The sequence below is a fragment of the Saccopteryx bilineata genome, chromosome 4, assembly GCF_036850765.1.
Source record: "Saccopteryx bilineata isolate mSacBil1 chromosome 4, mSacBil1_pri_phased_curated, whole genome shotgun sequence".
Taxonomy (NCBI): Eukaryota; Metazoa; Chordata; class Mammalia; order Chiroptera; family Emballonuridae; genus Saccopteryx; species Saccopteryx bilineata.
In genome coordinates, this window is record NC_089493.1 from 12608271 (window position 1) to 12635518 (window position 27248).

The 27248-nt window shown below is 42.8% G+C and overlaps 1 protein-coding gene and 1 pseudogene across 2 annotated transcripts in view; one reads left to right on the forward strand and one right to left on the reverse strand.

Annotated features, from left to right (window-relative positions):
• Positions 1 to 274: 274 nt before the first annotated feature.
• Positions 275 to 5285, reverse strand: LOC136335388 (eukaryotic translation initiation factor 3 subunit E-like; annotated as a pseudogene).
• Positions 5286 to 11140: 5855 nt separating this feature from the next.
• Positions 11141 to 27248, forward strand: part of PPP4R3A (protein phosphatase 4 regulatory subunit 3A) — a 44763-nt gene continuing 28655 nt past the window's right edge. For both annotated transcript variants that reach the window (XM_066272471.1, XM_066272472.1), the window contains exons 1-2: positions 11141 to 12965; positions 27033 to 27088. In XM_066272471.1, coding sequence (XP_066128568.1) covers positions 12824 to 12965; positions 27033 to 27088 — 198 coding nt within the window. In that variant the 5' untranslated portion in view covers positions 11141 to 12823. The remainder of the gene's footprint in view (positions 12966 to 27032; positions 27089 to 27248) is intronic.

Here is a 27248-nt window from a genome sequence, read left to right on the forward strand (position 1 = left end):
CTATTTATTGTATTTTTTTTTTCAATTTGAACTCTACCTGGTTCTTGAAATGATCATGATTTTTCAATGAAATCTGGTACATTTTCAGTAATATGTTATAAAACTCTGGATCTTTTTCTTTTTCTTTGAAACACAGCCAATTTTATTCAAATTCTCCAAAGGTTATACTCAATATGTTGTTTCTGAAATGTATGTATGTCATCCTTTTTATAATAACTTTATTAGCCCATCTTTCCTTTATAGGTTTTTTTCATCTTTTCTTTGCAGTGTTTCATTAGATGCCAGAGTCTTAAGTTACCCACTTAGGAGCCTCCTACCTACTATTCTGATTGTTTCTTCTCAATATTTATGGCCAAACTCTGGCTTCTAAATGAAAATTTTTTGGTCTTTTCATTCATCTGTTAATAGGGTGAGACTGCATTATTACCCACAACCACGTGACCTAATTTAGAATCAACCTTGGCATCCAGTCTTGCATTTCTAATCAAATTTACAATCCACCTTTCAGCTTCTTCTGGAGTCATGTTCAATTCATCTGCATATATCTTAATGCTGATACACTGGTAGATGTGACAAAAAGTCTCAAATATGAAGAGATAGGCATTTTATTTATTTATTTATTTATTTATTTATTTTTCATTTTTCTGAAGCTGGAAACAGGGAGAGACAGTCAGACAGACTCCCACATGTGCCCGACCGGGATCCACCCGGCATGCCCACCAGGGGCTACGCTCTGCCCACCAGGGGATGATGCTCTGCCCATCCTGGGCGTCGCCATGTTGCGACCAGAGCCACTCTAGCGCCTGAGGCAGAGGCCACAGAGCCATCCCCAGTGCCCGGGCCATCTTTGCTCCAATGGAGCCTTGGCTGCGGGAGGGGAAGAGAGAGACAGAGAGGAAAGCGCGGCGGAGGGGTGTAGAAGCAAATGGGCGCTTCTCCTGTGTGCCCTGGCCGGGAATCGAACCCAGGTCCTTCGCACGCTAGGCTGACGTTCTACCGCTGAGCGAACTGGCCAGGGCGAGATAGGCATTTTAAATGAAATCCACAAGACAAGCCACCATGAAGAAGCCATTCACAAGCACAAATCCACATCCCCTCAGCTTTTTCTGAGCCCCATCAAAGTCAAAGTTAACAAAGTTGGTATTCAAAAAACTCTATAATTTGGTCTTTATATGTGGAAGACTCCTGTTGAAGTTTGACAAGATCTTTTAGCACCTGCTAATGTTTTCGACCATCTTTGTTTGTTATGACTGCTATAGTCAAATAGCAAAGAATATGTCACCACATCATCCAAATTGCATTAAGATCCTGTGTCTTGTAAAGGAAGAGTTCAAAATAATATTTTGCCCTTTGGGTGGTTGAAGAAAACAGAGACCAGTGAATGAGCCATGTTCATTGCTGAAGAGACTGGAATGGAGAGCTCACCAACACTATCTATGGCGGTGTTTCCCAACGTGGGGCCCACGCCCCACAGGGGGGCAATTCGATAGTTAAGGAGGGCAATTTGAAAATGGACTCGACAGGACTTTAACACTTTCGCCCCAGGCCATTTAAATGCAATGCTAGATATCGGTGCCAAATTTAACAAAAAATGCAATTCTTAAATAATTGCGGTAAATAATTAAGTATAATTTCATTTGATGAGACCAAAATATCAACTGGGTGATTGGCGTCGTCAAGTAAACTTCATCCTGGGTTCACCGCGGAGCGTGCCCTCTGCCGTGGGGAACCCCGGACGTTTTAAAAGCTCGCTAAACAACGCAGTTATTCTCACCTAATTGGCCCATCGCAACTTCTGTAGTGTTTCACATCATTCAGTTGGTGTTAATTTGAAATAAGTGTCAGTCAAAACTGTTGTAAAAGCTCGTTGATTTAATAAATATACATATATATAGTATAGATATAATTGGTAAGTATTTGATTTTATTTTTATCAATATTAAACTCTTTATTAAGTACTTCTTGCATCGGGGCTAGAAAGCACTAATATTTTATAAATATTATTGGGGCTATAATAGTGCATGCATGACAATTTAATTTTAGAAGCATAACTTTCCAGAAAATTTTGTCAAGTGGAAAAAATATAGATACCTTTTGATTTGCTGTGGTAGTGTAGTAAATGTGTTATATACATTTTAAAAAATATGAATTTTTAGTATACGTTTACTCTATGTCACATTGAATATATTTTAACACATATTTTAATATTAGTTTTTAATTGATCTTATTTTTATTTCTTATAGCCCATAGTAAAATGAGTGGTGCAAGCAAGAAAAAAACTCGTCAATATTCGGAGGAATATTTAAAATTTGGGTTCATACCCGCTGTTCACGATGAGCGGATTCCTTTTTGTCTTTTATGCCAGCAATGCTTGACCAACGAATCAATGAAATGAGGTCGTCTTGAGGCGCATTTGAAGGCGAAACATAGTGCTCATATTAATTCAGATTTGAGTTACTTTAAAACTTTAAAGAAAATTTTTGAAAAAAGAACAACATTAAAGTCTCTATTTACTGCTCATACTTCAACTAATAATCGTGTTCTTGAGGCTAGTTATCAAATTTCTTTATTCATCGCTAAAACTGGAGAAAATCACACTATAGGAGAGAATTTAATAAAACCGTCAATATCAGCATTTCTTAAAACTGTTCTTGAAAAAGATGACAAAGATGTAAAAGCTATGCCACTCAGTAACAATACTGTTAGCAGAAGAATAGACGAAATGAGTGAGAATATTGAAAAACAACTTATTGAAAAGCCGAAAACAAGAAAATTCTCCTTGCAAATGGATGAATCAACTTTGAGAGACAGTGAGGCAGTATTGATAACTTACGTAAGATGTATTGATAAAGGACATTTTGCTGAAGAAATGTTGTTCTGTAAAAGATTAGAAACCACCACTACCTCCAAAGATATATATAATAAGCTAAAAAACTACTTAGATGTCAATGATATACCAATGAAAAATATAACATCTTGTGCTGCAGATGGTGGTCCCAATATGATGGGCAAGAAAAATGGCTGCTTAAAATTGATGAAAGATGCGAATCCAGAAATGATTCTTGTGCATTGTGTTATTCATAGGGAAAACTTGGTAGCTAAAAACATCTCGCCTGTTCTGAATGAAGTATTACATACAGTAATAAAATGTGTTAATGCTATTAAAGCTAGTGCCAAATGTTAGCGTCTTTTCAAGCTATTTTGTGAAGAACAAAATGAAGACCATGTGAGACTTACTTCATACTGAAGTAAGATGGCTATCTAAAGGAAACTGTTTGAAAAGATTTATGGAACTGTTTGATACTCTTAGTGATTTTTTTAAGCGACAAACCTGAAATGAAGTATCTGTTAACAATAGATGGTAAAGCATTTGTGAGTTATTTAGCCGATATCTTTGAAAAACTAAATATATTAAATAAGCAACTTCAAGGAACAAATAAAACTCTTGTCGATGCAAAAGCAAAGATATTTGGTTTCATTACCAATATTGAGTTATGTCAGAAACTTATTAACAACAAAAACTTTAAACAGTTTCATTGGCTCCAAAAATGTGAAGTAACTGATACTGCTTTACTTGTTATTGTCAATCATTTGAATATTCTATCGGCTGATTTAAAAGAAAGATTTTCTGATTTAAAACAAATTGATTTCCCAACATGGATGATGCAGCCAATGTTAGTGGATTTGTCTGATATATCAAATATGCAGTATCAAGAAGAACTCGCAGAATTGCAAAATGATGAGTCAGTTAAAGCTTTATTTAATATCAAAGGAGCGATGGCATGGCTTTGTGAGGAAACAGAAATCAAATACCCAAATTCAACCAAATGTGCAAGAAAACTATTGCTACCGTTTCCGTCTTCATTTTTAGCTGAATGTAGATTTAGTGCTGTAAATGATTTACTGGTAAAAAAAAGAAATCAGCTGGATATAACACAACGTGGAGACTTGAGACTAAAGCTAACCAAATTGGAACCTAATATAAAATCTCTGTGCAGTAAGCATCAAGCGCAAGGATCACACTAAATTAAAATAATAAATTAATATAGAAAAATCTGTATTAAAATTATTTGGAATTTAAATTTCTGTTTTTCATTATATGTTTTGAAATTTTACTTACTGTGTTTTGTTAATAATTTCATAGTGATTTCTTCCTAGAACCTATCATTTATGTTTATTAAGTGAACAAATCAATTTTTTAATGTTAAAAATTATGTATGTTACATAGGGGGGGACATAAAATTTTTAGAAAGGTTAAGGTGGGGCATGGCACAAAAAAGGTTGGGAAACGCTGATCTATGGTCTCTTTTAATGTTCTAAGGTCTTCCGGGGCGTCATCCCAATTCTGCATTGTTTCAGAGGACAGTTTTCCCCAGAGTGAACTCAAAGTATTTTTCTCCATTGCTGGAATGTGAGAAAGTAAATATATCCTGCTGCTCCAAAGAATTCCCACATCCAGAGAATTTTGCAATATCTATAGAGTGTATCTAAATATTCTCACTTAAAACCCTGCTTGCATGCCAGCTAGTGGAAGAGCATTTAACTACCCCTGGTTGACTGCATTTGTCTTATAGTTTCTGGATCTTCAAACATCACAGTTAGTTCTGTTTCTGCCTGAAGCTGTTTTAGTTGCACAACAACCCTGATTCTTTTTTCTCCCAAAGCATAATGAATGTCATGAGAATAAAGGTATTTTATTTTATTTTATTATTTTATTTGTATTTTTCCGAAGCTGGAAACGGGGAGAGGCAGTCAGACAGACTCCCGCATGCGCCCGACCGGGATCCACCCAGCACGCCCACGAGGAGGCGATGCTCTGCCCACCAGGGGGTGATGCTCTGCCCCTCTGGGGCGTCGCTCTATTGTGACCAGAGATACTCCAGCGCCTGGGGCCGAGGCCAAGGAGCCATCCCCAGCGCCCGGGCCATCTTTGCTCCAATGGAGCCTCACTGCAGGAGGGGAAGAGAGAGACAGAGAGGAAGGAGAGGGGGAGGGGTGTAGAAGCAGATGGGCGCTTCTCCTGTGTGCCCTGGCCGGGAATCGAACCCGGAACTTCTGCACGCCAGGCCAACGCTCTACCACTGAGCCAACCGGCCAGGGCCGAATAAAGGTATTTTATACATCCATAGCCAACTCTACCATGTTGGTATCACTAATGAGATCCAGTTTTTCTAATAATTCTTTTCCATTATACAGCTCCTTTATGGAGAGAAACTCAAGCAATGGAAAGGCTAGATGCAGATCCAATAAATGCACAATGTAAGCAGTGAAGTTGTACTCCACCATCTTGGCAAAGGAAAAGAGACATCTTAATTAAACCCTGGTGTGTTTTTTTTCTGGCTTTTTCTGCTACCTTTACAACAGGGGAAGGGAACACTGCCTCATTGCTGCCAGGAGGAAGTAAGAGTCCAGGCTCATACTCAGCCTCCTCTGACATCCAAGCTGGGATGCTCCCCATTACTGTTGGTTGGGGTTGGGGGTTCCCACAGCCCAGTAGGCATCCAGTGATACCTTTCTGACTGGGAGAGGTAAGGATAGAATCCATTTCTCCTCCTCTGTACTCACTGAAACTACTTTCATTCAATAATTTGCCATTTCTGCATGATCTGGGACATTTATAATTAGATTCCACTACTTTGATACCATCTTGCTCCAATCCTTCCCCACAATGCTTCCAGAGTTATCTTTTAAAAACAAGTCCAGGTATCGCATTCCCTTACTTAAAATCCCTTCCTGACTCCCTGTGCCCTCCAGAATAAAATCTGCCACAAGGAAAGGGCTTCAGGATTTGGTCCACACCAAATTCCAGCCCTGTCTTACTGCTTTGTGGGACCCTGCACTTCAGCCACAGCAAACTACTGACCCTGGAACTCAGGCCTGAACAGAACTGAGGCCCCGAGGCAAACAGAGAACAAGAGGAAAAATACCACAATCACTTTTTCCTTCCATTTCCCTCCCCCTCAACAATCTCCTGCCATTCCTCCTACTGACTGAGCCCAGCCAGAAGCAGAAACCACAGGGCCAGAGAGGCTGGGTGAAACACTGCCCCGGGACCAGTCCCCAGGGCACAGACAGGGCAGGGCAGGGCAAAAACTGGATGTGGCCAGGGAGGGGCTGCCACATGGGGAATAACCAGCACACTGAACTTCAAGCCCACCTAAGTCCCAGAACCAAAAGTCTTGCCAAATGCCACTCTTATTCCCCAAGATCATGAGTTTTCTGACAAAGTTCATTAAAGTGTGAATTCCAGCTTTCCAGGTCTCAACTCAAATACTATTAAGTGTGTTATGCAAAATTCCATTTTCATTATTTTGTTCTCCGTGGTTTCAAGATTCTCCATAGCTCAAAAAGGAATGAGATAATTATACCCATAATACATACCCGACTATGCTCACTGACCAAAACATCTTTTCATTCCATTCAAGAGTCGTTTCTTAGAATGCAGCATGTAGTACATTTTCCAGAATGGAATAGATGGAATTTAAGTAGTTTTGTAATTTTTTAAAAATACTTTCTTCTGCTATACTCCTGTGCTTTCTAGAATTCTTTACTTAAGCAGGTACAATGACTGTATGAAAGGAATTTTGGGCATAATCTAGATCTCAAATGTCTGACTCAGGTTCCAAGATTTGATTTGGGAACTATAAATTGCATCTATTAAATCAACCTTACAGGGACTTGTAGATATTTTATAGTATTAGACATCTACGTGTGTGTGTGTGTGTGTTTTACAGAGGTGGCCTTGAAATTTATGCTTAAACTTAACTTTTATTTATGAAACTATTTCTATCTGAAGTTGGATCAAAGAAAACCAAATGGAGAGATGATGATTGAGAATGAGAACATGACCTTCCTCCTGTCAATGACTGAGTGGGACCAACTTTCTCTGAGAGGCGGTGAAAGCTCAGTGTTACTCCTGGCGGTCTGCGGGGTTGATTAAAACTGAGAGCCCAGGCTTGCAAGAGTAGCGTGAGAAAGGAGAGACTTCATTGCAGTTGAGGTATCTACGCTAAGGTATCAAAGAAAGCAAAACCTGAGACAGAGACTTGAGAAAGAGTCTTTTGTTGGGGAATGTGACCCCATGGAGAAAAGAAAGGCAGAGAGGTACGAGAAAACGGGTCTGCCCCTTGCTTTGCTTATTGTTAACCCATGAAGATTTGCTGGGCTGCATTTTGTGAAGTCATTTTTTTCTAACGAAATGAATTGTGAATGGTAGTGAGTTCTAAGTTGCTAAAAGTTTGTTGTTGCTCCAGCGTTCACCTAAAATTACCTTCATTTTCTGATTTGTTCATGCTAACGTTATATTAAGGGTAAAGGATAAGAAAAAATGTTGTCCCCTCCAGGTAAGACCTACCAAATTAAATATTTACCTAACTTATAAAAATAGTTTAGAACAAAAAATGGATGGTTGCTGGACCATTTTATTGTTAGATTTTATTTATTGATTTTTAGAGAGAGGAGAGTGAGAGAGGGAAGGAGAGAGAGAAAGGGGGGGTGGGGAGCAGGAAGCATCAACTCCTAGTAGTTGCTTCCTGTATGTGCCTTGACCGGGCAAGCTCAGGGATTCACACTGGCAACGTCAGCATTCCAGGTTGACACTTTATCCTTTGCACCACCACAAGCCAGGCACTGGGACATTTTTCTGCTATTTTTAAAATTTTTCACCTATTTTATAACATGGTGCTATGAAAATGCCAACGTATGGTCATATTGGCATCTGCCTGTATAGGGATAATTTAATGGTTTCTGTTATTGTCACCGTTATTGCTGCACACCTATGGAATTTAAAAGCTGTAAGTGTCCTTAAAGGTCATCTCATCAGGATTAGAAAACTGAGGCCCAAAGAAGTTAAGTGTCTTACACTAGACCACTAATTTAGTGGCTGAACGACAGAGTTCCGATCTTTTGGCGCCATGCCTTCCCTCCACGTAGATAACATGGTCTCCCAGGCAAACACGCAGGTCGTCTATGTGAATGGTGCATTCTGGAGCAGGGCTGTGCACAATCCAGTAGCTTTGTCCTTGTTCCTTCCAGGGTTTTTGTTTGTTTGTTTTTGTTTTTTTTATTTACAGAGACAGAGAGAGAGAGAGAGAGAGGGATAGATAGGGACAGACAGACAGGAATGGAGAGAGATGAGAAGCATCAATCATCAGTTTTTCGTTGCGACACTTTAGTTGTTCATTGATTGCTCTCATATGTGCCTTGACCGTGGGGCTACAGCAGACCGAGTAACCCCTTGCTTGAGCCAGCCACCTTGGGTCCAAGCTAGTGAGCTTTGCTCAAGCCAGATGAGCCCGCGCTCAAGCTGGCGACCTCGGGGTCTCGAACCTGGGTCTTCCGCATCCCAGTCTGACGCTCTATCCACTGCGCCACTGCCTGGGCAGACCAGGGTTTGTTTTTTATTAGCGCAGGCAACACTATAAAAGAAAAATGCAAATGGATCAAGGTAAGTAACATAGAGTAGGTATAAATATTGCATAGTGAGTTGGCTCCACTGTCTATGAGTTGACTCTCTGCATGGAGGTGAAGGTATAAGGGTTCAGGGGGAAAGTTTTATGTTTAGAGCATAGGAGGAATCTGCATCCTTTTTAATCCTTACAACCTTAGAATTATTATTATTATTCCTCATGGGTGAGGAAGCTGAGGCATTGGGGGGGAGAGGGAGAGGTTAACAACCTTGCAAATATTGTATAGCCACTAAAAGACAGGACCTGAATCCATAACATAACACTCATACATTTGACCACTGATATTGTATCTCAGCCTTTTGTGCTTTGCAACCCCCCTTATTGAACTCCATTAGGAATTTTCTTAAATAGGATTACTATTTGTGCATGGCATGTGGGTAAGTGATTAAGTGAAGTATTTCTTTACTACTGTAGTCATTTTGGCTAGGCTATAGCATCCAGTTATTCAATTAATCGGTAATCTAGCTATTGATTTTGTAGATGTGGTATTAAGAAGATCATCCTTGGTGATCTGGGTAGGCCTCATTTATTCAATGGAAAGGCCTTAAGACCAAAACTGAGGTTTCTCTGGGGAAGAAGAAATTCTATCTGTGGACCACAGTGCCAGCTCCTGCCCAAGAGTTCCCAGCCTGTTGTTGACCTGCCCTATGTATCTGACTTGCCTAGCAATACCTTATCACATAAGCATTTATTTCCTTGACATCTCTTTCTCTGTATAGATGCATCCTACTGGTTGTTTCTCTGGTAGGACCTTGATTGATAGAACTCAACTGTTATTTAAGATTATATTAAGTTTATTTAAACATAAGCTAATGTTCCTGGTAACATATATAATTGTAAATCTTTTAAAAATCCTTGATAAATAATCCCTGATATTTAACTTAGCTTAAAAGGATAAAAAAATGTATTTTTCCACAAATTATTTCACGTTTGGTTTGGGGAACAAATAAGTAATACCATAAGTAAATTTAACGATGTCTTACTGTGTCAAAAGTGGACAGAATCATTGCCATGTCCTGATTTTTAAAATTACTGCACTTTACTTTTTATCAAAAACAATTGGGGCCCTGGCCAGTAAGCTCAGTGGTGGAGGTCTGCCAGGAGTGTGGATTTCCTAGGTTCGATTCCCAGGCAGGGTACACAGGAGAAGCGACTATTCTCTGCTTCTCCACCCTCCCACTACCCTCTCTCTCTCTTCCCCCTTCCACAGCAATGGCTAGAAATGGTTCAAACAAGTTGGCCCAGGTGCCATGGCTCCACGGCTTCACCTCAGGCACTAAAATAGTTCAGTTGCTGAGCAAGAGAGCAGCAACCCCAGATGGGCAGGGCATCACCTGGTAGGGGACTTGCCAGGTGGATCCCAGTCGAGGCACATGTGGGAGTATGTCTCTGCCTCCCTGCCCTTCACTTAATTAAAAAAAAAAGGCTATTATTTTTTATAATTTTCCAGTTTTGTTTGTAAATGATAGCACTCTCAGGTCCTTTTAAGCATCTCTTTGTATTTGACACTGTGGGGGAGAAAGAACCCAACTTCTGGCCTGACCTGTGGTGGCACAGTGGATAAAGCGTCGACCTGGAAATGCTGAGGTCGCCGGTTCGAAACCCTGGGCTTGCCTGGTCAAGGCACATATGGGAGTTGATGCTTCCAGCTCCTCCCCCCTTCTCTCTCTCTCTCTCTCTCTCTCTCTCTCTCTCTCTCCTCTCTAAAATGAATAAATAAAAATAAAATTAAAAAAAAAAAAGAACCCAACTTCTGATTCTAAAACTGACATCCTGCATCCTGGGAAGCCCCTCCGCCCTACCAGTGCCAGCAGGGCCTCTTTCTGAACAGATGGTTATAACTCAAACTACACAGCAAGTTTGACAGGAAATTCCTGGTAGTGTTAAACACCTGCACCTGCCATCAGGGTAGGCATAGTCACAGGTTGCTGCTGAGCACTTGAAATGTGGCTAGAGGAACTGAATTTTAAACTTCACTTAATTTTCTTTAAATTGAAAAAATGATAGTTGATTCATTTTTGGAAACACTTTAAGTATATTTGAAATAACTTGGGTATGTGTATCTTTTTCTATAGTAAATTTAATGAAATCTAAATACAAATCATGTATTTCCAACAAAAATTTAGCATCCAAATAGAAACTTACACTAAGGGTAAAATACACATTGCATTTTAAACAGGAAAAAAAGGAATGTAGCAGAGCACTTGAGATCTTCCTGCTTGGCATGTGTCTCAGTTTGGCTCCAATAAACTCTTATACAAACAAAAAAAGGAAAAAACAAGCCCTGGCCGGTTAGCTCAGTGGTAGAGCGTCGGCCTGGAGTGTGGGAGTCCCGGGTTCGATTCCCGGCCAGAGCACACAGAAGCGCCCATCTGCTTCTCCACCCCTCCCCCTCTCGGTCTCTCTCTTCCCCTCCCGCAGCCAAGGCGCTGAGGATGGCCCTGTGGCCTCTGCTTCAGGCGCTGGAATGGCTCTGGTCGCAACAGAGCCACGCCCCAGATGGGCAGAGCATCACCCCCTGGTGGGCATGCCGGGTGGATCCCAGTCTGGGGCATGCGGGAGTCTGTCTGCCTGCCACCCCATTTCCAACTTCAGAAAAATACAAAAAAAAAAAAAAAAAAAAAAAAGGAAAAAACAAATGTGACATCTCATATTTTTATTGTTTTGAAGAGACTATTCAATAAAATAAATTCCAGCAGTTTCTTCATTCTTTTCTTAAAAAGTGTCTACTATAAAATTTTAAGTTACATATGGCTCGTATTTTATTTCCACTGGACAGCAATGACGTAGACATCCTGGCAAATGAAAACGGAGGAATGAGAACGTTATTTCTGGTGAAGATTTGCTGTGCTTACCACGGAACGTTGGGAATTACTCATCCTGATTATACAGTACAGCATTTTGATTTTGCAACCTCCTCCACTACTATTTGCAATGGAGAAGGCTAGTAAACAATTGTTCTCATAAAGGATGAAAAAATGGAGGTAGATGAATTTTAAGGTGAGGATTCAGCCTTGTCACTTCCTGGGCTCAGTCCCAGACCCAGAAAATACGAACTGTCCCAAGTTCCTAGCCTCGCCGCACCACGGAGTGCCCTCCGCTGCAGCTCCCAAGACCAGCGGCTGGCCGCTCTGCCAAAACCTGTGGCCGTCCCGGAAGGTTTCCAATTTCGTCCCCAAGGAGAGCCGCCTCAAGTCCGCGGGGGTCCGGCGGCCCGATCTCCGCGCGCCCGGTGCCAAAGGTGGCCCGAAAAGACAGTGGTAGAGGCGGGCGCGCCGCGGGAGAGCCCCAGGCCGAAGGGGCCCGGCGACTGGACAGCGAGCCCTTCCGGCAGCCGGCGGGCCGATTCTCAGCCCCAGACACCGAGCGCGCCGGGCGGAGATTACGGGCTCACCCGCCCGGCCAGAGGCGGACTCCACGCCCCTACCTAGTCCCCGAGCGGGGGTGATGACGAACACAGGGCGCGACGCACGCACACACCGCCCCACGCTCGCACGACGGTGCGTGCAGCGAGCGCGAGGGAGCCCCGGCCGTCACCGGCGCGACCAGCGTTCTCCCTCCTCCGCACCCTGTGCTCCCGCCACCTCGGCAACTCGGCGCCCGCCTCCCGCCTCCGTCCGAGGCCTTCGACGCAGCGAGGCTCCTGGCCTCACTCCTGTCTCTTTAAATGGTGGGGTCAGCGGGCCGCCCCTGCAGCTGCTGCCTGGGTGGCCCCGCGCGCCGCTATTGAGGGGCGAACCAAGATGGCGGCGGCTTTGGCTCCGTGAGGAAGACGGAAGAGGCGGCGGCAGCGGCGGAGGAAAGAGACTTCCAATAGCCTGGAGCGCTCGGCGCCTGGGGGCCCTCGGAGTCTCTCGCGTTGAGGAGGCAGCTGCAGCAGGAGCAGGCGCCCGGCGGCGTGGGACATTTGAAGCGAGCGAGAGCGGATCGGAGCCACCGGCTGCGGTGGCAGGGCCAGGTAGCAGGAAGGAAAACATGGCGGCGGCGGCCTGAGGAGGCGGCGGCGCGGGAAGCGGCTTCGCGGACGTGATGGTGGCGGCGGGAGCAGGGCAGTGACCCGCGGCCCGACTTGCTAGCGCGGCGGGGCGGGAGGCTGCGAGGCAGCCGGGCTCGCCGGGCCCGGACAATAGCGCCGCGGCTCCGGAGGCGAGGAGAGGCGGCGGCCCAGAGCTCGGGGGCGGGAGCGGGCCATGCGGGCGGCGGCGCGGCCCCGCGGCGGCCAACGGCGCCAGTGAAGCCGGCAGCCTTCCGCTTGCAGGCGCCCCGCGGCCTCGGCCTCGGCCTCCGCCTCTCCCGGGCCCCCTTCCTGGGCGACTCCGGCGGGGCCCGCGGCCCGGCCCTCGGGCGGGCGGCACGATGACCGACACTCGGCGGCGGGTGAAGGTGTACACGCTCAACGAGGACCGGCAGTGGGACGACCGGGGCACGGGGCACGTGTCGTCCGGCTACGTGGAGCGGCTGAAGGGCATGTCCCTGCTGGTGCGAGCCGAGAGCGACGGTGAGTGAGCCTTCGCGGCGGGACCCTCGCCCCCGCGGCCCTAGGGCCCTCTCACCCCGGGGGCGGAGGGGCGCCTGCCACCGGCCCCCAGCGGCCCGGGAGCTGCCCGAGAGCGCTCGGGACGCTGCTTTCTCCGAGCGCGGCGGGCTGTCCGCGCTGTGCGCCGGGGCGTGGGGGCAGGTCGGGGACTTGGGACCGGGAGTCCGGCCCCGGCCGCTCTTTGCGCTCCAGTGACCTTGAGAAAGGCTCCGATGAATCCCGTCTGCCTCCTTAGTTCACCCATCTGTGAAGCAGGCGTGCGACTTTGCCGGAGCTGCAAGTTCCTAGCTGTTTCCCCGTTTGGAGGACATTTCACTGTCTTTTCTTTCTCTTTTTTAAAAAGAAAAACATTTCTGTTACACCTTTCTGATGTTATTGCAGGTTGGCAACACTGGTTCATGGTCCTGGCAACTCCACTCGGCAGAGAAAAAAAATGCTACTTTGCTGGGAGAAGATAGTTTTGTGTTCCCCATCGTTAGTCGTCTTTCTTTTTCATCAGTAATACAGAATTTTGCTTGTAGTTTCACTGTGTAAACATCTTGCAAGTTTGAGATCATTCTCTGCTAGCTTTTTTGGTTGCTTAAAGGTGTATACATTATTTGGTTCAGTTAACAGGGTGGAAAAGTTGGCAGATTATCTTTAAAACCGTTGGAATCGGCCCTTGTGCCAGTGCTCCAGGTATTTGGAAACAACCCTAAGGTTCAAAGACCAAGTTGTTAAAAAAATAAATGGTTCACGTTTTTAACAACTTACTCTCTTGTGACTGCCACTTCCCTCCCTCTGTGGCATATGCGAATGTCACATCGAATGCTCCTGTCCGATGACACTCTTTTCAAATTGTTTATCCTAAATTTAAAACCTCTTTTGTTGGTTTATAATTTTACAGTAGCTGTTTTGTTTTATTATGATTGCATTTCCCCTGTAGCTGAATTATTACAAACGAATTTTAAAGAATTTAAACTGGACTTTCTACCCCCTAATTCCAGTTCTATGTAAAAACAAACAAGACTCACCCTTGCGTAATTGAAGACTATAGGAACATTGATTTTCAACTTGAATTGAAAAATAGTAATTTAGAGTATATTGCCAACAGGTTATATTAATAAGGTTACCCAAAATAACAAACTTGGAGAAAAATTATATTCCTTTGGGAGGCATTTAAAGGGTCTTAAATGCATCAGGTTTATTTTTCTGAGGGCTGTTAAAATATAAGTTTGAATGTCAAGTGTTAGTGAGCTTTTGTATTTGACTGTTACATAGTAACCAACCCTCTACAACTTGGGATGCTGGGAAAACTTACATAGTAAGTTGGAAAGCATGGACTTGGTAGGTTCAGTTAACTGTTGAGATGAAAGCGTAGTAGATATGAATCAAATCTCTGAAGTCTCATAATTTAGGACAAAACCTTCATGTGTTTAATTGGTCTCATTAAATCAGTCTTGTCTAAAGTACTTTTATAAGTTCTTAATGTTACTGTCATAGGGAATTATACTCTTACCAATTTTTTTTTTAAATTTATTGATTGATTTTAGAGAGGAAGGAGGAGAGAAACAAACATTGGTTTGTTGTTCCACTTATTTATGCATTCTTTGGTTGACTCTTGTATGTGCCCTGATTGGGGATCATACCCACAAACCTTGGCATACTAGGATTATGCTCTATCCAACTGAGCCACCCAGTCAGAGCAGGAATCATACTCTTAGCATAATAATACAAAAATCTGTGTGTGGGGGGGTTCCCTCCATTTTTATTTTTACTACTGTAGAAATCGCCACTAACCTCCCTCCATCCCATTGGGGCCCGCAATAAGGCAGGTTGAATGGCTGGCACAAAATAGATTTAAATTTTTTTTTTTTGTATTTTTCTGAAGTTGGAAATGGGGAGGCAGTCAGACAGACTCCCGCATGCGCCCGACCGGGATCCACCCGGCATGCCTACCATGGGGTGATGCTCTGTCCATCTGGGGCGTCACTCTGCTGCAACCAGAGACATTCTAGTGTCTGAGGCAGAGGCCACAGAGCCATCCTCAGTGCCCGGGCCAACTTTTGCTCCAGTGGAGCCTTGGCTGCGGGAGGGGAAGAGAGAGACAGAGAGGAAGGAGAGGGGGAGGAGTGGAGAAGCAGATGGGCGCTTCTGTGTGCCCTGGCCAGGAATCGAACCCGGGACTCCTGCACGCCAGGCTGACATTACCACTGAGCCAACCGGCCAGGGCTAGGTTTAATTTTTATCTTAATAGGGAAAGAGATGAAACAAGTTAACTGTTGTGCCCTTGTCAAGGTTTTGGAGGGGTTTTTTTTTTGTTTTTTTCTGAAGTGAGAAGCAGGGGGAGGCAGGGAGACAGATTCCTGCATGCGCCTGACTGGGATCCACCGGGCATGCCCACCAGGGGACAATGCTCTGCCCATCTGGGACATTGCTCCTCTGCAACCTGAGCCATTCTAGTGCCTGAGGTGGAGGCCATGGAGCCATCCTCAGTGCCTGGGCCAACCAACCTTGCTCCAGTGGAGCCGTGGCTGCAGGAGGGGAAGAGAGAGACAGAAAAGGAGAGGGGGAAGGGTGGAGAAGCAGATGGGCGCTTCTCCTGTGTGCCCTGGCTGGGAATCGAACCAGGGACTTCCACACGCGGTTTCGACACTACTGCTGAGCCAACTGGCCAGGGCTGCCCTTGTTAAATTTACATTACAAAGAAGACTAAACCCAAAGAGTTGGCTTAGATTCTAAAATACTGTTGTAAATAATCTTTAGTTTGATGACTAATATGCTTTTTTTCTTTTTTTAATTTATTGATTTTAGAGAGAGAGAACATCAACTTTTCTTGTTCCGCTCATTTATGCCATCGCTGGTTGGTTTTTGTATGTGGCCTGACCGGGGATTGAACCCACAACCTCAGTGTGCTGGGATGACACTCTAACCAATTGAGCTACCCAGCCAGGGCTTGAGTAATGTGTTTTCTAGCAGGAAATCTGCAAAGAGGAATAACCAGAATTTTTTGAAAGAGTCTCTATGTTCCAGAGACTCTTTCTTTGTGTCTTGTGGAATAGGATTTATTTGCCTTATTTTACAGATGGGAAAACTGAGGCTCAGAGGGACTAAATAACACAGCTTAGTTAAGAAGCAAGGTCAGTATTCAAACTGTTTGAGTGAGATATCTAGCCTATGGCTTGAAAATAGTATTTCAGTTATTTTATTATAATTAACTGTTTACAGTGTTTTAAATTCCCATGTGTTCATATTGTTGACTTGCATTTGCTGCTTTCTTAGATTCAAAGCTTATTTCAAAAGGAAAAGAACTTTTAAGCAGAAAGGTACTTAAACGTACAGGTTATCTCCAAGCCCCACACGTAGGAGTTTTTGTATTGGCTGCTACCTTGAGTTATCTATTATTGGGTGCTTTACTCATTCTCCATCATCGGATAATTGAGAATTTTATTTTTATTGTGAAGAGCAAAATAGAAAGCATTTCTGATTTTCTATAAGATGAGTCATTTTTCTTATTAGAGGAGCTTATACACTTACCTGAAAATCGGGAACGCAGTTTCTGAATGGAAGTGCTGTGGCCTCCCTGTTACAGGGCACATCTGTGGGGGTAGGAATGCTCTTTACCCCTGAAGCTGAGTGGCTTGGAAAGTCTGTAGTCCATTTTGCCGTGGGGAGGATAGATGTCCCACCAAGCCCTTGAGCCCATTTTCTGGATTGCATCCTTATTCAGTAGGTTCCTTTGGACAAGATAAGTTTTAGGAACATATATTTTTCTTAATAAGCTAGGCTATCTCATTTCTCAGGTTTTATCATAGCAGTGTGCCTGCTATGTTTCATCTTCCTATAAAGATTACGTAGTAGTTTTTTTTTCCTTTCAGCTTATGCTGTACCTGTTAACTTCCTGAAGTGAGGATAATGTCATCTCTCACTTTATGTTCAGCTCATTCCACTTTTCTTCATACGGTCTTTACTGCCTTTACCTGCTGATTTTAGACTTGGTAAAGGAAAGAAATCGGAATTTCTCTACACACTGAAGGGATATCTTTAAAAATGAAGTTATATCCATGTTCTCTGCTCTAAATTACTTGCCAAGCGCCAATAATAATGGGTTGTTGCTTTGGGGGTTTTTTTTGGTTTTTACTTTAAATTTTATAAAGTACTTTTTACATTTCAAAATAGTTTTGTCAATATCTGACTGGATAGTTTTACAGTTAAAAAGGCTGAATGCTCACTGTTGGGATGAGGTGTGAAGAAAATGAGACTTGGGAAAATGTTTTGGTCAAGGTAGCACTGCTAGCTAGTGGTAAGAACTGGAATCCTGAGCTTCTGCCTCTTGGTAGACCATGGTTGCCTCTACCCTATTATAATTAGAAAAGGAGGTCAGAGCACTGGGGTGGGGAAGTCTTTTTTGTTTTGTTTTGGCTGCTGTGGTGAGAAAAATGAACAGAGAAAGCATCAGCATTTTTTATTGCTTTTCTTATAAATCGGTAGTATAGAATCTTGCATGCAGGAAGCAGGCTAGATTTAGCTACCAAGAAGAGCTTAATGTCAGTACTGGGAGAAATACTTCATTTGAACAACTGATTTAAATACTTTTTTTTTTTTATATTGACTGACTTTGTAGAAAACAAACAACCAAACCCTTATTTATTATCATCTGTTACATGTGATAACTGAATGGTTGAGGGCCATCAACTGCATTGGATATAGTTGATGGGGCTAGATAGAGTGTGGTGAAGACTTGACACAGCTGTGAAACCTTTTCATGTAATGCTACCAATTTTTTTCCCTAAACCTTTTCAGTTTTTAAATGCCATGTGTAATCTATGGATCATAAAATCAGCAGAGAGGGACTCGGAACATAGACCTGCTATAAGTATAAAGTATACACTAGTTTCCTCTCCAGATGAGATTTTGGACTTCTAGTAACTAATTTTTGATGGTGTTTCCTTCCTCCTAATGAAGCATAGTACCTAAAAGCCCCTGCCCTTAACTTTGAGCATTGATAAGAACAATATACTGGAGCCTGACCAACAGTTGCACAGTGGATAGAGCATCAGTCTGGGACTCTTGAGGTCCTAGGTTTAAAACCCTGAGGACGCCGGCTTGAGCATGGGCTCACCAGCATGATCCCACAGTTGCTGGCTTGACTGAAGTCCTCTGGTCAGGGTACGCATGAGAAGCAATCATTGAACAGCAAAAATGTCACAACTATGAGTTGATGCTACTTTCTCTCCATGTCTCCCTGTCTCTCCAAAAAATAAAAAAGAGGCAATGTACTAGAGAGCCTAGAGATTGAACTGCTTACTCAGGAGTGACAGACCTGGAGCTGAATTTCATCCTGAAATTCGTGTTTATCCAATTCTAAACTAATGCTGGGACCTATGCTTCTTAACGCCAAAGCAGACATTCCTATACTGGCTGAATCTGGTTGGTTGGTTGGTTGTTGGTTGAATATAGAACCAAAAAAGTTACAGAAACTCTATAATACTCAGTTCTCCAGTGAAAGGAAATGAATTTTCCAGGTAAATAAAACTGTGTACCAGAGGCCCTGGCCAGTTGGCTAAGTGGTAGAGTGTCAGCCTGGCGTGTGGAAGTCCTGGGTTCAATTCCCGGCCAGGGCACACAAGAAAAGCACCCATCTGCTTCTCCACCCTTCCCCCTCTCCTTCCTATCTCTCTCTTCCCCTCCCACAGCCAGGGTTCCACTGGAGCAAGGTTGGCCCGGGCGCTGAGGATGGCTCCATGGCCTCCCCTCAGGTACTAGAATGGCACCAGTTGTAGTGGAGCAACGCCCCCTGGTGGCCATGCAGGTGGATCCTGGTTGGGTGCATGCAGGAGTCTGTCTGACTGCCTCCCCACTTCTGACTGGAAAAATACCAAAAAAAAACTGTGCCAGAGATTACAACTCTCAACAGTTTTCGTGTGGTATTTTCTAAATATCTGCTAGAATCTTTTTCTTAAGCAGTGTGATGAACCTGTGCTGGTTACCCTTTTATTTGTGATGTGTTTCTGGATCATTATTTTCAATACTAATTTTTCTACTATTTAGCTGTACAATGAGGCCAGTGAAATAATTTTCTATTCATGCCCTAAAAAAACTAGGCTTGAGTACTAATTTATGTACTAGCTACCCGTATAGGCACTTCAGTGTAAATACTCAGTTAATACAGCAACCCTAGGATGTACTATTTATTCCAGGGGTCCCCAAACTACGGCCTGCAGGCCGCATGTGGCCCCCTGAGGCCATTTATCCCCCCCCATCGCACTTCCGGAAGGGGCACCTCTTTCATTGGTGGTCAGTGAGAAGGAGCATAGTTCCATTGAAATACTGGTCAGTTTGTTGATTTAAATTTACTTGCTCTTTATTTTAAATATTGTACTTGTTCCCGTTTTGTTTTTTTACTTTAAAATAAGATATGTGCAGTGTGCATAGGGATTTGTTCATAGCATTTTTTATAGTCCGGCCCTCCAATGGTCTGAGGGACAGTGAACTGGCCCCCTGTGTAAAAAGTTTGGGGACCCCTGATTTATTCTAACCATAAGTCTTGGTGTATTGCTTATTTGATTAGTTAGTCTTATGGTCTTATTCTACAGGCACCCAGCCAGAAATCTATACTTTTTTTTTTTTTTTTTGGTATTTTTCTGAAGTTGGAAACCCGGAGGCAGTCAGACAGACTCCTGCTTGCGTCCGACCGGGATCCACCCGGCACGCCCACCAGGGAGCGATGCTCTGCCCATCTGGGGCGTCACTGCTGCAACCAGAGCCATTCTAGCACCTGAGGCAGAGGCGCAGAGCCATCCTCAGCACCTGGGCCAACTTTGCTCCAATGGAGCCTTGGCTGTGGGAGGGGAAGAGATAGACAGGAAGGAGAGGGGGTGGGTGGAGAAGCTGATGGGTGCTTCTGTGTGCCCTGGCTGGGAATTGAACCCAGGACTCCTGCAAGCCAGGCCGACGCTCTACCATTGAGCCAACTGGCCAGGGCCTCTATATATTTTTTAATGTAAAATCTTTTCATTTAAAAATATTTGTGTGTGTGATTATGATTGTTAGATTAGGGAACAGACTGGCTATCTGCTGGCTGGATTCAGGCTGATTTAAACTCTAGTTAGTTTGCATTAAACTACCTTCACCATAGTTCTGGGAGGTGTTTATTTTGACAGGGTGTATTGGGGATAGGTAACAGTACAAAAAAGGAAGAGGAAAAGCTCTCACATTTAATTTTATAAGAGGAACCAAAAAGTCAGAGAGGGACCTTTTTTTTTTTTTTTCTGAAGCTGGAAATGGGAGAGACAGTCAGACAGACTCCGGCATGAGCCCGACCGGGATCCACCCAGCACGCCCACCAGGGGGCTACACTCTGCCCACCAGGGGGTGATGCTCTGCCCCTGGGGGGGGGGGCGTCGCTCTGCTGCTACCAGAGCCACTCTAGCGCCTGGGGCAGAGGCCAAGGAGCCATCCCCAGCGCCCGGGCCATCCTTGCTCCAATGGAGCCTCGCTGCAGGAGGGGAAGAGAGAGACAGAGAGGAAGGAGAGGGGGAGGGGTGGAGAAGCAGATGGGCGCTTCTCCTGTGTGCCCTGGCCGGGAATCGAACCCGGGATTTCTGTACACCAGGCCGACGCTCTACCACTGAGCCTACCGGCCAGGGCCAGAGAGGGACCATTTTTAATGACCTAATTATTTATACTTGGTACTATTTGTTTTATTGTCACTTTTTCTTGCTATCAGTGTGTGATGGCTTCTACCTCCAGCTGTCTTGATGTGATGTTCTTTGTGGTGTTTCCCCTCCTCTACCATTGTGTCCCCCATTTCCTGAGTGTACAGACCTTCTTTTTGTCAGTATATTTGGGGCATCCGGTTGTGTTAGGATGGAGAGTTCTATTTCATCTTTAAGTAGAGTAGTATTCCACTGTATATTTTATTTACACAGCATTTCTCAAACTTTTGTCCTCAGGATACCTTTTATACTCTTAAAACTGAGGATCCCCAAAAGCTTTTGTTTATGCAGGTTGTATCGATATTTACCATATTAGAAATTAAAACTAAGACTTTAAAAAAGCCTTTCTAAAACAAGAAATTTAATGAGAAGAGTGTCATTATTTTACATTTTTACAAATCTCTTTAAATCCTGGCCAAATTTTTTTTAAAAAGAGGATTCTCATCTGTATTCAGCTTGTTAACAGTATCACAGTGTGGACACTGAGGAAAATAGAGTGAAAAATACAAATCACCTTTAATAATATGAATATAGTTCTGATTTTCCAGACCCCTGTAGGTCCTCACACTTTGAGAACAGTTGGCATAGAGATTGTTTCTAGAGGTTACCATTACGAATACTGCCAATGATTCTTTATTCATATGCTTGGTACCTGTGTGAGGAGGTAAGATAATTTTGTCGAAGAGTTGTTGGACTAAAGCATATTATGTTTTGAAAAGCTTGGTAGATAAAGTTAAATGAATGACCCTCCAAAAAGGTTCTGTTGATTTTCAGTCTTGGTAATAGTAATTGAGAATTAAGGACCTTCTTTTTATTTTCTGAAGTATATGTGCAAATAGTGACTTGAAGACCTATCATAGCTTCTTTGGAATGGACTCTGACAAGCACCTGCTGTGTAGGAGTACTCTTTAGTTCACCCAAGGACGTTTGATTATGCTTGCTAGTGTCTAATTGATAGCAGGCAATGACACATTCAATTGCATTATTGCTGCATTCCCCTTAGCTTGATTACCCTCTTGATTTTTCTTTGTGTCTCCATGTTTCTTTCCCAAATACATATCCAGGTTGGAAGTGAGAAGGCCTTTCTCAAATTTTGATACTGACTCTTGTTGTGTGGGCTTGTCTTTCTCTGGTCTTTGTGACTGTCTTTGTGAGACAGTGTGAGGAGGTGTCACTGGGAGGGTAGGAGTGAATTCCTCTTGGGGGATAGGGGCATCTCTTTCTTTGGAAAGGATGAAATGTGTTTCTTAAATAAGGTGGGAGGTGGAGGGCTCTCTTGTATATGTGCCGCAGTTATTGAGATGTACTGGACGTACTCATCAAAAGTATGCGTACCCCTTATTGAGAACCTTTTTTACCTCCCTCGATGTTGGCTTAGGTTCTACTAAGGGTCATCTTGCTCCGTTTTCTCATCGTCTCTGATGTGAAAAATGCCTCTCGGCTACAGCTGAATTGGACATCTGCAGCCATACTCATATATTACTAGGATGGAATAATTGTTCCTAGTACTGTAGCTATAGCAACTGATACAAATAAACTTGGGGGGAAGAATTGTTTGTTGCATACTCACATTGAACTGAATCCTTTTCAGTTGATTGGAGAAGTGTTCATAACTTCTGGAAACTAGAAGTTGGAGGTGAGGAACCTAAGAAATGGTTTATAAATATGTCTTTTCATTATTATCTCACTTAGCCTTCAAACTGAAAAGCTGTTTGCCATGTTCCATCCTCTACAATCTCTACTGGTATCTTAGGGAACATGGTATTTGGGGACTGGAGCTGAACTTTCTAAAATGGTATCTTAGACCAAAGCCATTAGATGTGGCTGAAATGGGTTTTAGGAAAGATGCTTCCCTTTAACATCTTGAATGAGCCCCCCAAAAGAATAAACATAACACTAGAGGCTTCTAGTGCATGCTTATTCTTGTTTTAGCCAGAGCTTTGGGAGGGAACACTTCAAACTTTCAACTTGTGATTTCCTTTGTATTTACCCTGACCCTGTAACACTACTGAGAGAGAGTTTTAAAGCAAATGGAAAAAGGACTGGTACTTAAAAAATAATAGGTTTTTTTTGTTTTGTTTTTAGTAGCTCCCAAGTCAGGTGTGTATGTTTCTTGAAAGCACAACTTGATTACTCCAACTCCCTGTGCCATGTGTTGTTTACCCTGTCTCTTAAATTTATAATCTATATATCAGAAGGGTACACAGATTCTAAGTACTGTATTTAGCTTGATGAATTTTTACAAAATAACCAGTACACAGATGAAAAAAAACATATAACCAGCAGAAGCCTGTTCATGTCCTTTCTCAGTTGCTACCTTTCCTTCACCTCTCCCACCCCCACTTGATGACACTGTAAAACCACAGCCTAACTTCTAATGCCACAGGTTAATTTTTGCCTCTTTTTGAACTTTATGTAAATGGGATTACATGGTATACATGTAGGTTTACGGTTTATATGGAAAAATACAATAATAAATAATACAAGAATGAAGGTTTCGTGTAATCTCAATGTAAACTTACTTTTGCCCACACTTGTATTTTTGTGAACATGTTTTCATTTTTCTGGAGTATATACGTAGGAGGGGAATTGTTGATAACTAACTTTTTGAGGAACTGCCAAACTTTTCCAAAATGGATGCCTTTTTCGTACCCATAAGCAAATGTATGAGGGTTCCAATTTTTTCACTTGACTGTCAGCACTTACTATTGTTTGTCTTGGATTATAGGCAGCCTACCTGGTGTGAAATGGTATCTTGTATATATTTGTAGTTTTAATTTGTATTTCCCTAGATCAGGGGTTGGGAACCTATGGCTTGCGAGCCAGATGTGGCTCTTTTGATGGCTGCATCTGGCTCGCAGACAAATCTTTAATAAAAATAACGTTAAAAATATAAAACATTCTCATGTATTACAATCCATTAATTTCCTATCGCTCATGTTCATGGTTGCGGGTGGCTGGAGCTAATCACAGCTGCCCTCCGGGACAACACCAAATTTTTATTGAATAATGCGTAATGTACACGGGTCTTTGTATGGCTCTCACAGAATTACATTTTAAAATATGTGGTGTTAATGGCTCTCAGCCAAATAGGTTTCCGACCCCTGCCCTAGATACTAATGATAAGCAATTTTTCATGTTTATTATGCATTTGTATATCTCCTTTGAACAGATATCTGTTCAGATCCATTGCTTTTTTTTTTTTAATTCAGTGAGAGGAGGGGAGGCAGAGACAGACTCCCGCATGCGCCCCAACCTGGATCCAACCAGCAAGCCCACCAGGGAGCAATGCTCTGCCTATCTAGGGCGTTGCTCTGTTGCTCAGCATCTGAGCTCTTCTTAGCACCTGAGGCGGAGGCTATGGAGCCATCCTCAGTTCCCAGGGCCAACCCGCTCCAATTGAGCCATGGCCTCAGGATGGAGAGAGAGAGAGAGGTAGGGATAGATGAGGGGTAAAGAAGCAGATAGGCACTTCTACTGTGTGCCCTCACTGGGAATCGAATCTGGGACATCCCACACTTCAGGCAAGGAGGCTCTACTACTGCGCCAACCGGCCAAGGCCCATTACCCATTTTTAAATCGGATCTTTTTATTACTGAGTACATGTAGTTGTAAGAGTTCTCAATACCAGTCTCTTATCAGATACATGATTTCCAAATAATTTCTCCCATTCTATGGGTTGTCCTTTCACATTCTTGATAGTATTATTTGTAGCACAGAACTTTATTTTTTTAATTTTTTTACAGGGACAGAGAGAGGGATAGATAGGGACAGACAGACAGGAATGGAGAGAGATGAGAAGCTTCAATCATCAGTTTTTTGTTGCGACACCTTAGTTCATTGCTCTCATAATGTGCCTTGACCGGGGGCCTTCAGCAGACCGAGTAACTCCTTGCTGGAGCCAGTGACCTTGGGTCCAAGCTGGTGAGCTTTTTGCTCAAGCCAGATGAGCCCGCACTCAAGCTGGTGACCTCGGGGTCTCGAACCTGGGTCCTTCCACATCCCAGTCCAATGCTCTATCCACTGCGCTACCGGCCTGGTCAGGCAGAACTTTATATTTTTGATTATTTTTTCTTTTGGTAGGCATTACTCAGCTTGGTTCTATGACACTAGACCCCTTGTATTTTTTCACACATTACAAAGTCAGTTTTTGTTTACTCTGCTATGTAGTTTTTTAGAGATAGATTGCTTTTGAGAACATGATATATTTCTTTACTTTTTTTAAGTGAAAGGAGGGGATATAGATGGACTCTCGCATGTGCCTGGGATCCACCCAAAACCCCAATGTAGGGCCAACGCTCAGATCAGCTGAGCTATCGTCAGCTCCTGGGCTGACGCTCGAATCAGTTGAGCCATTGACTGCAAGAGGAGAAGAGAGTGAGAAGGGGGACAGGGTGGAGAAGAGAAGCAGATGGTCGCTTCTGTTGTGTGCCCTGACCGGGGATTGAACCCAGGACGTCTGCAGGCCAGGCTGACATTTTATCCACTGAGCCAACTGGCCAGGGCCATGATATATTTCTAAGTAGTTTTTTGGGATGTAGTTCTCATAGAAACCATGTTTATGCCATGACTCCTCTTTAAAAAGTAATTTTGATCCATAATGTATCTGACATGCTCTGTAATTTCATTGTGAAATAATAGAACACAGTTTTTGTTCTAGTAGTTAAAACAGGGGTCAGGAACCTATGGCTGACGAGCCAGATGTGGCTCTTAAAATGGCTGCATCTGGCTTGCAGACAAATCTTTAATTAAAAAAATAATGTTAAAAATATAAAACATTCTAATGTATTACAATCCATTCATTTCTTACCGCTCATGTTCCTACACGCTCATACCGGTGGCTGGAGCCAATCACAGCTGTCCTCCGAGACAACACCAGATTTTTATTGGATAATGCCTAACGTACACAGGTCGTTGTATGGCTGTCATGGAATTACATTTTAAAATATTTGGCGTTCATGGCTAACTCAGCCAAAAAGGTTCCCGACCCCTGAGTTAAAACAATGAAATAATATTTACAAAGTTAGAGATTTAATACTTTCAAGGGACTTGAGACATAGAGTTCATTCACTTGCTGCTTTTTCTTGTCATGACTATAATCACTACATTTCTTAATAATTACCAAAATAAAAATCATGTAGTTGTGCACAAAGAAAATTGAAGAAACACTGGAAAATTTGACTATTCTGGCAAATGTTAGAGTAAGATAAGAGGAAGAGGATTAAACAATTTTCTCTAGAATATGAGAATACTTATCTGAACCTTGGCTAAAATTAGTAAAAAGAAAAGTCTAAAGAAATGGATGTGGGGATACAGGTGGGAAAAATATAGACTGCTTAGCTACCTGAAGTACAGAAAGGAAAAGAGATTTTGGGTTAAACAGTTTCGCTAGTGTGGACACAGGATTTGCTTGAAGTGAAAAGTTGTTCATGTGCATAGGGTATATGCCAATTAAGTCATTACAACTTGATAAATGCTGGTATTTTAACTATAGTATATAACAGCACTGTTACGAGCACATAGTAGTAAATGGTCTGTAAATCACTAATGTGGGACAGTGTCATAAAATCAGTAACAAATTTTAACATAAAAGCAAGCTAATTAAATCTGGAGATGTTAAGCACACCCTTTCCTCAACTGTCTAGCCACTGTTTAGACTGAGTAAATCAGCTTTTAAGTGCTATATGAGAAGAAATGAAAGCTTTGGGCGAGAGGTGCAGAGAAACCTGCTTCTCAAGCATTTTGGGCCAGAACCTGTTTTTAGATTAGTGCATTTGGGGGATAAACTGGAACTGGTTGATGAAGGGAGAGGTGTAAGTATAGTCTTAAATTTTGCTTTTTGTTAAAAAGCAGTAATTTTCTAAATGTCCTAAGTCTTATGACACTCTTAGGGGTAAAAATCCAGAAATGTGCAGATTAGCTTACAGTGAGAAATAAATTATTTGAAGATGGAGAAGTGTGGTAATATTTGTATTAAGAAGTTTCTTTAACTTTAACAAAAAGATGGGGGAGACCTGGCGGGATAGTGTGGTTAGTTAGAATGTCATCCCGAAGCACAGAGGTTGCTGGTTCGATCTCCAGTCAGGGCACATACAGGAATAGCATATGTTCCTGTCTCTCTCTCCCTCCACCCCCTTCTTTCCTTTCCCCTCCTCTTTCTATAAAATCAGTCAAAAAAAAAATTTTTTTTAGGAAAAAGAAATTTTCTTAACTGAAGTTGTATGTACGTCAAATGTTTAGAAAATACTGTATGTATGTGTGTTTGTAAGGAATATATAGTTTTGTTGCTTTGTAGTTACATAATGGAATGTTTTGTCTTTTTGTTTCTTAGGCTCTCTACTATTAGAATCCAAAATAAATCCTAACACTGCATACCAGAAACAACAGGTAAAAATTTGAAGATATGTTTTATTTTGTCTATTACTGTAGCCTCTGTTTGGTGTTTAAATGAAAATTTACCCTCTGATTCCTTACAATAAAAAATTAAAGACAGATTACAACATACTTTGCCAATCTAATTCTAAAATATGAGTTCTACCAGTCTCTC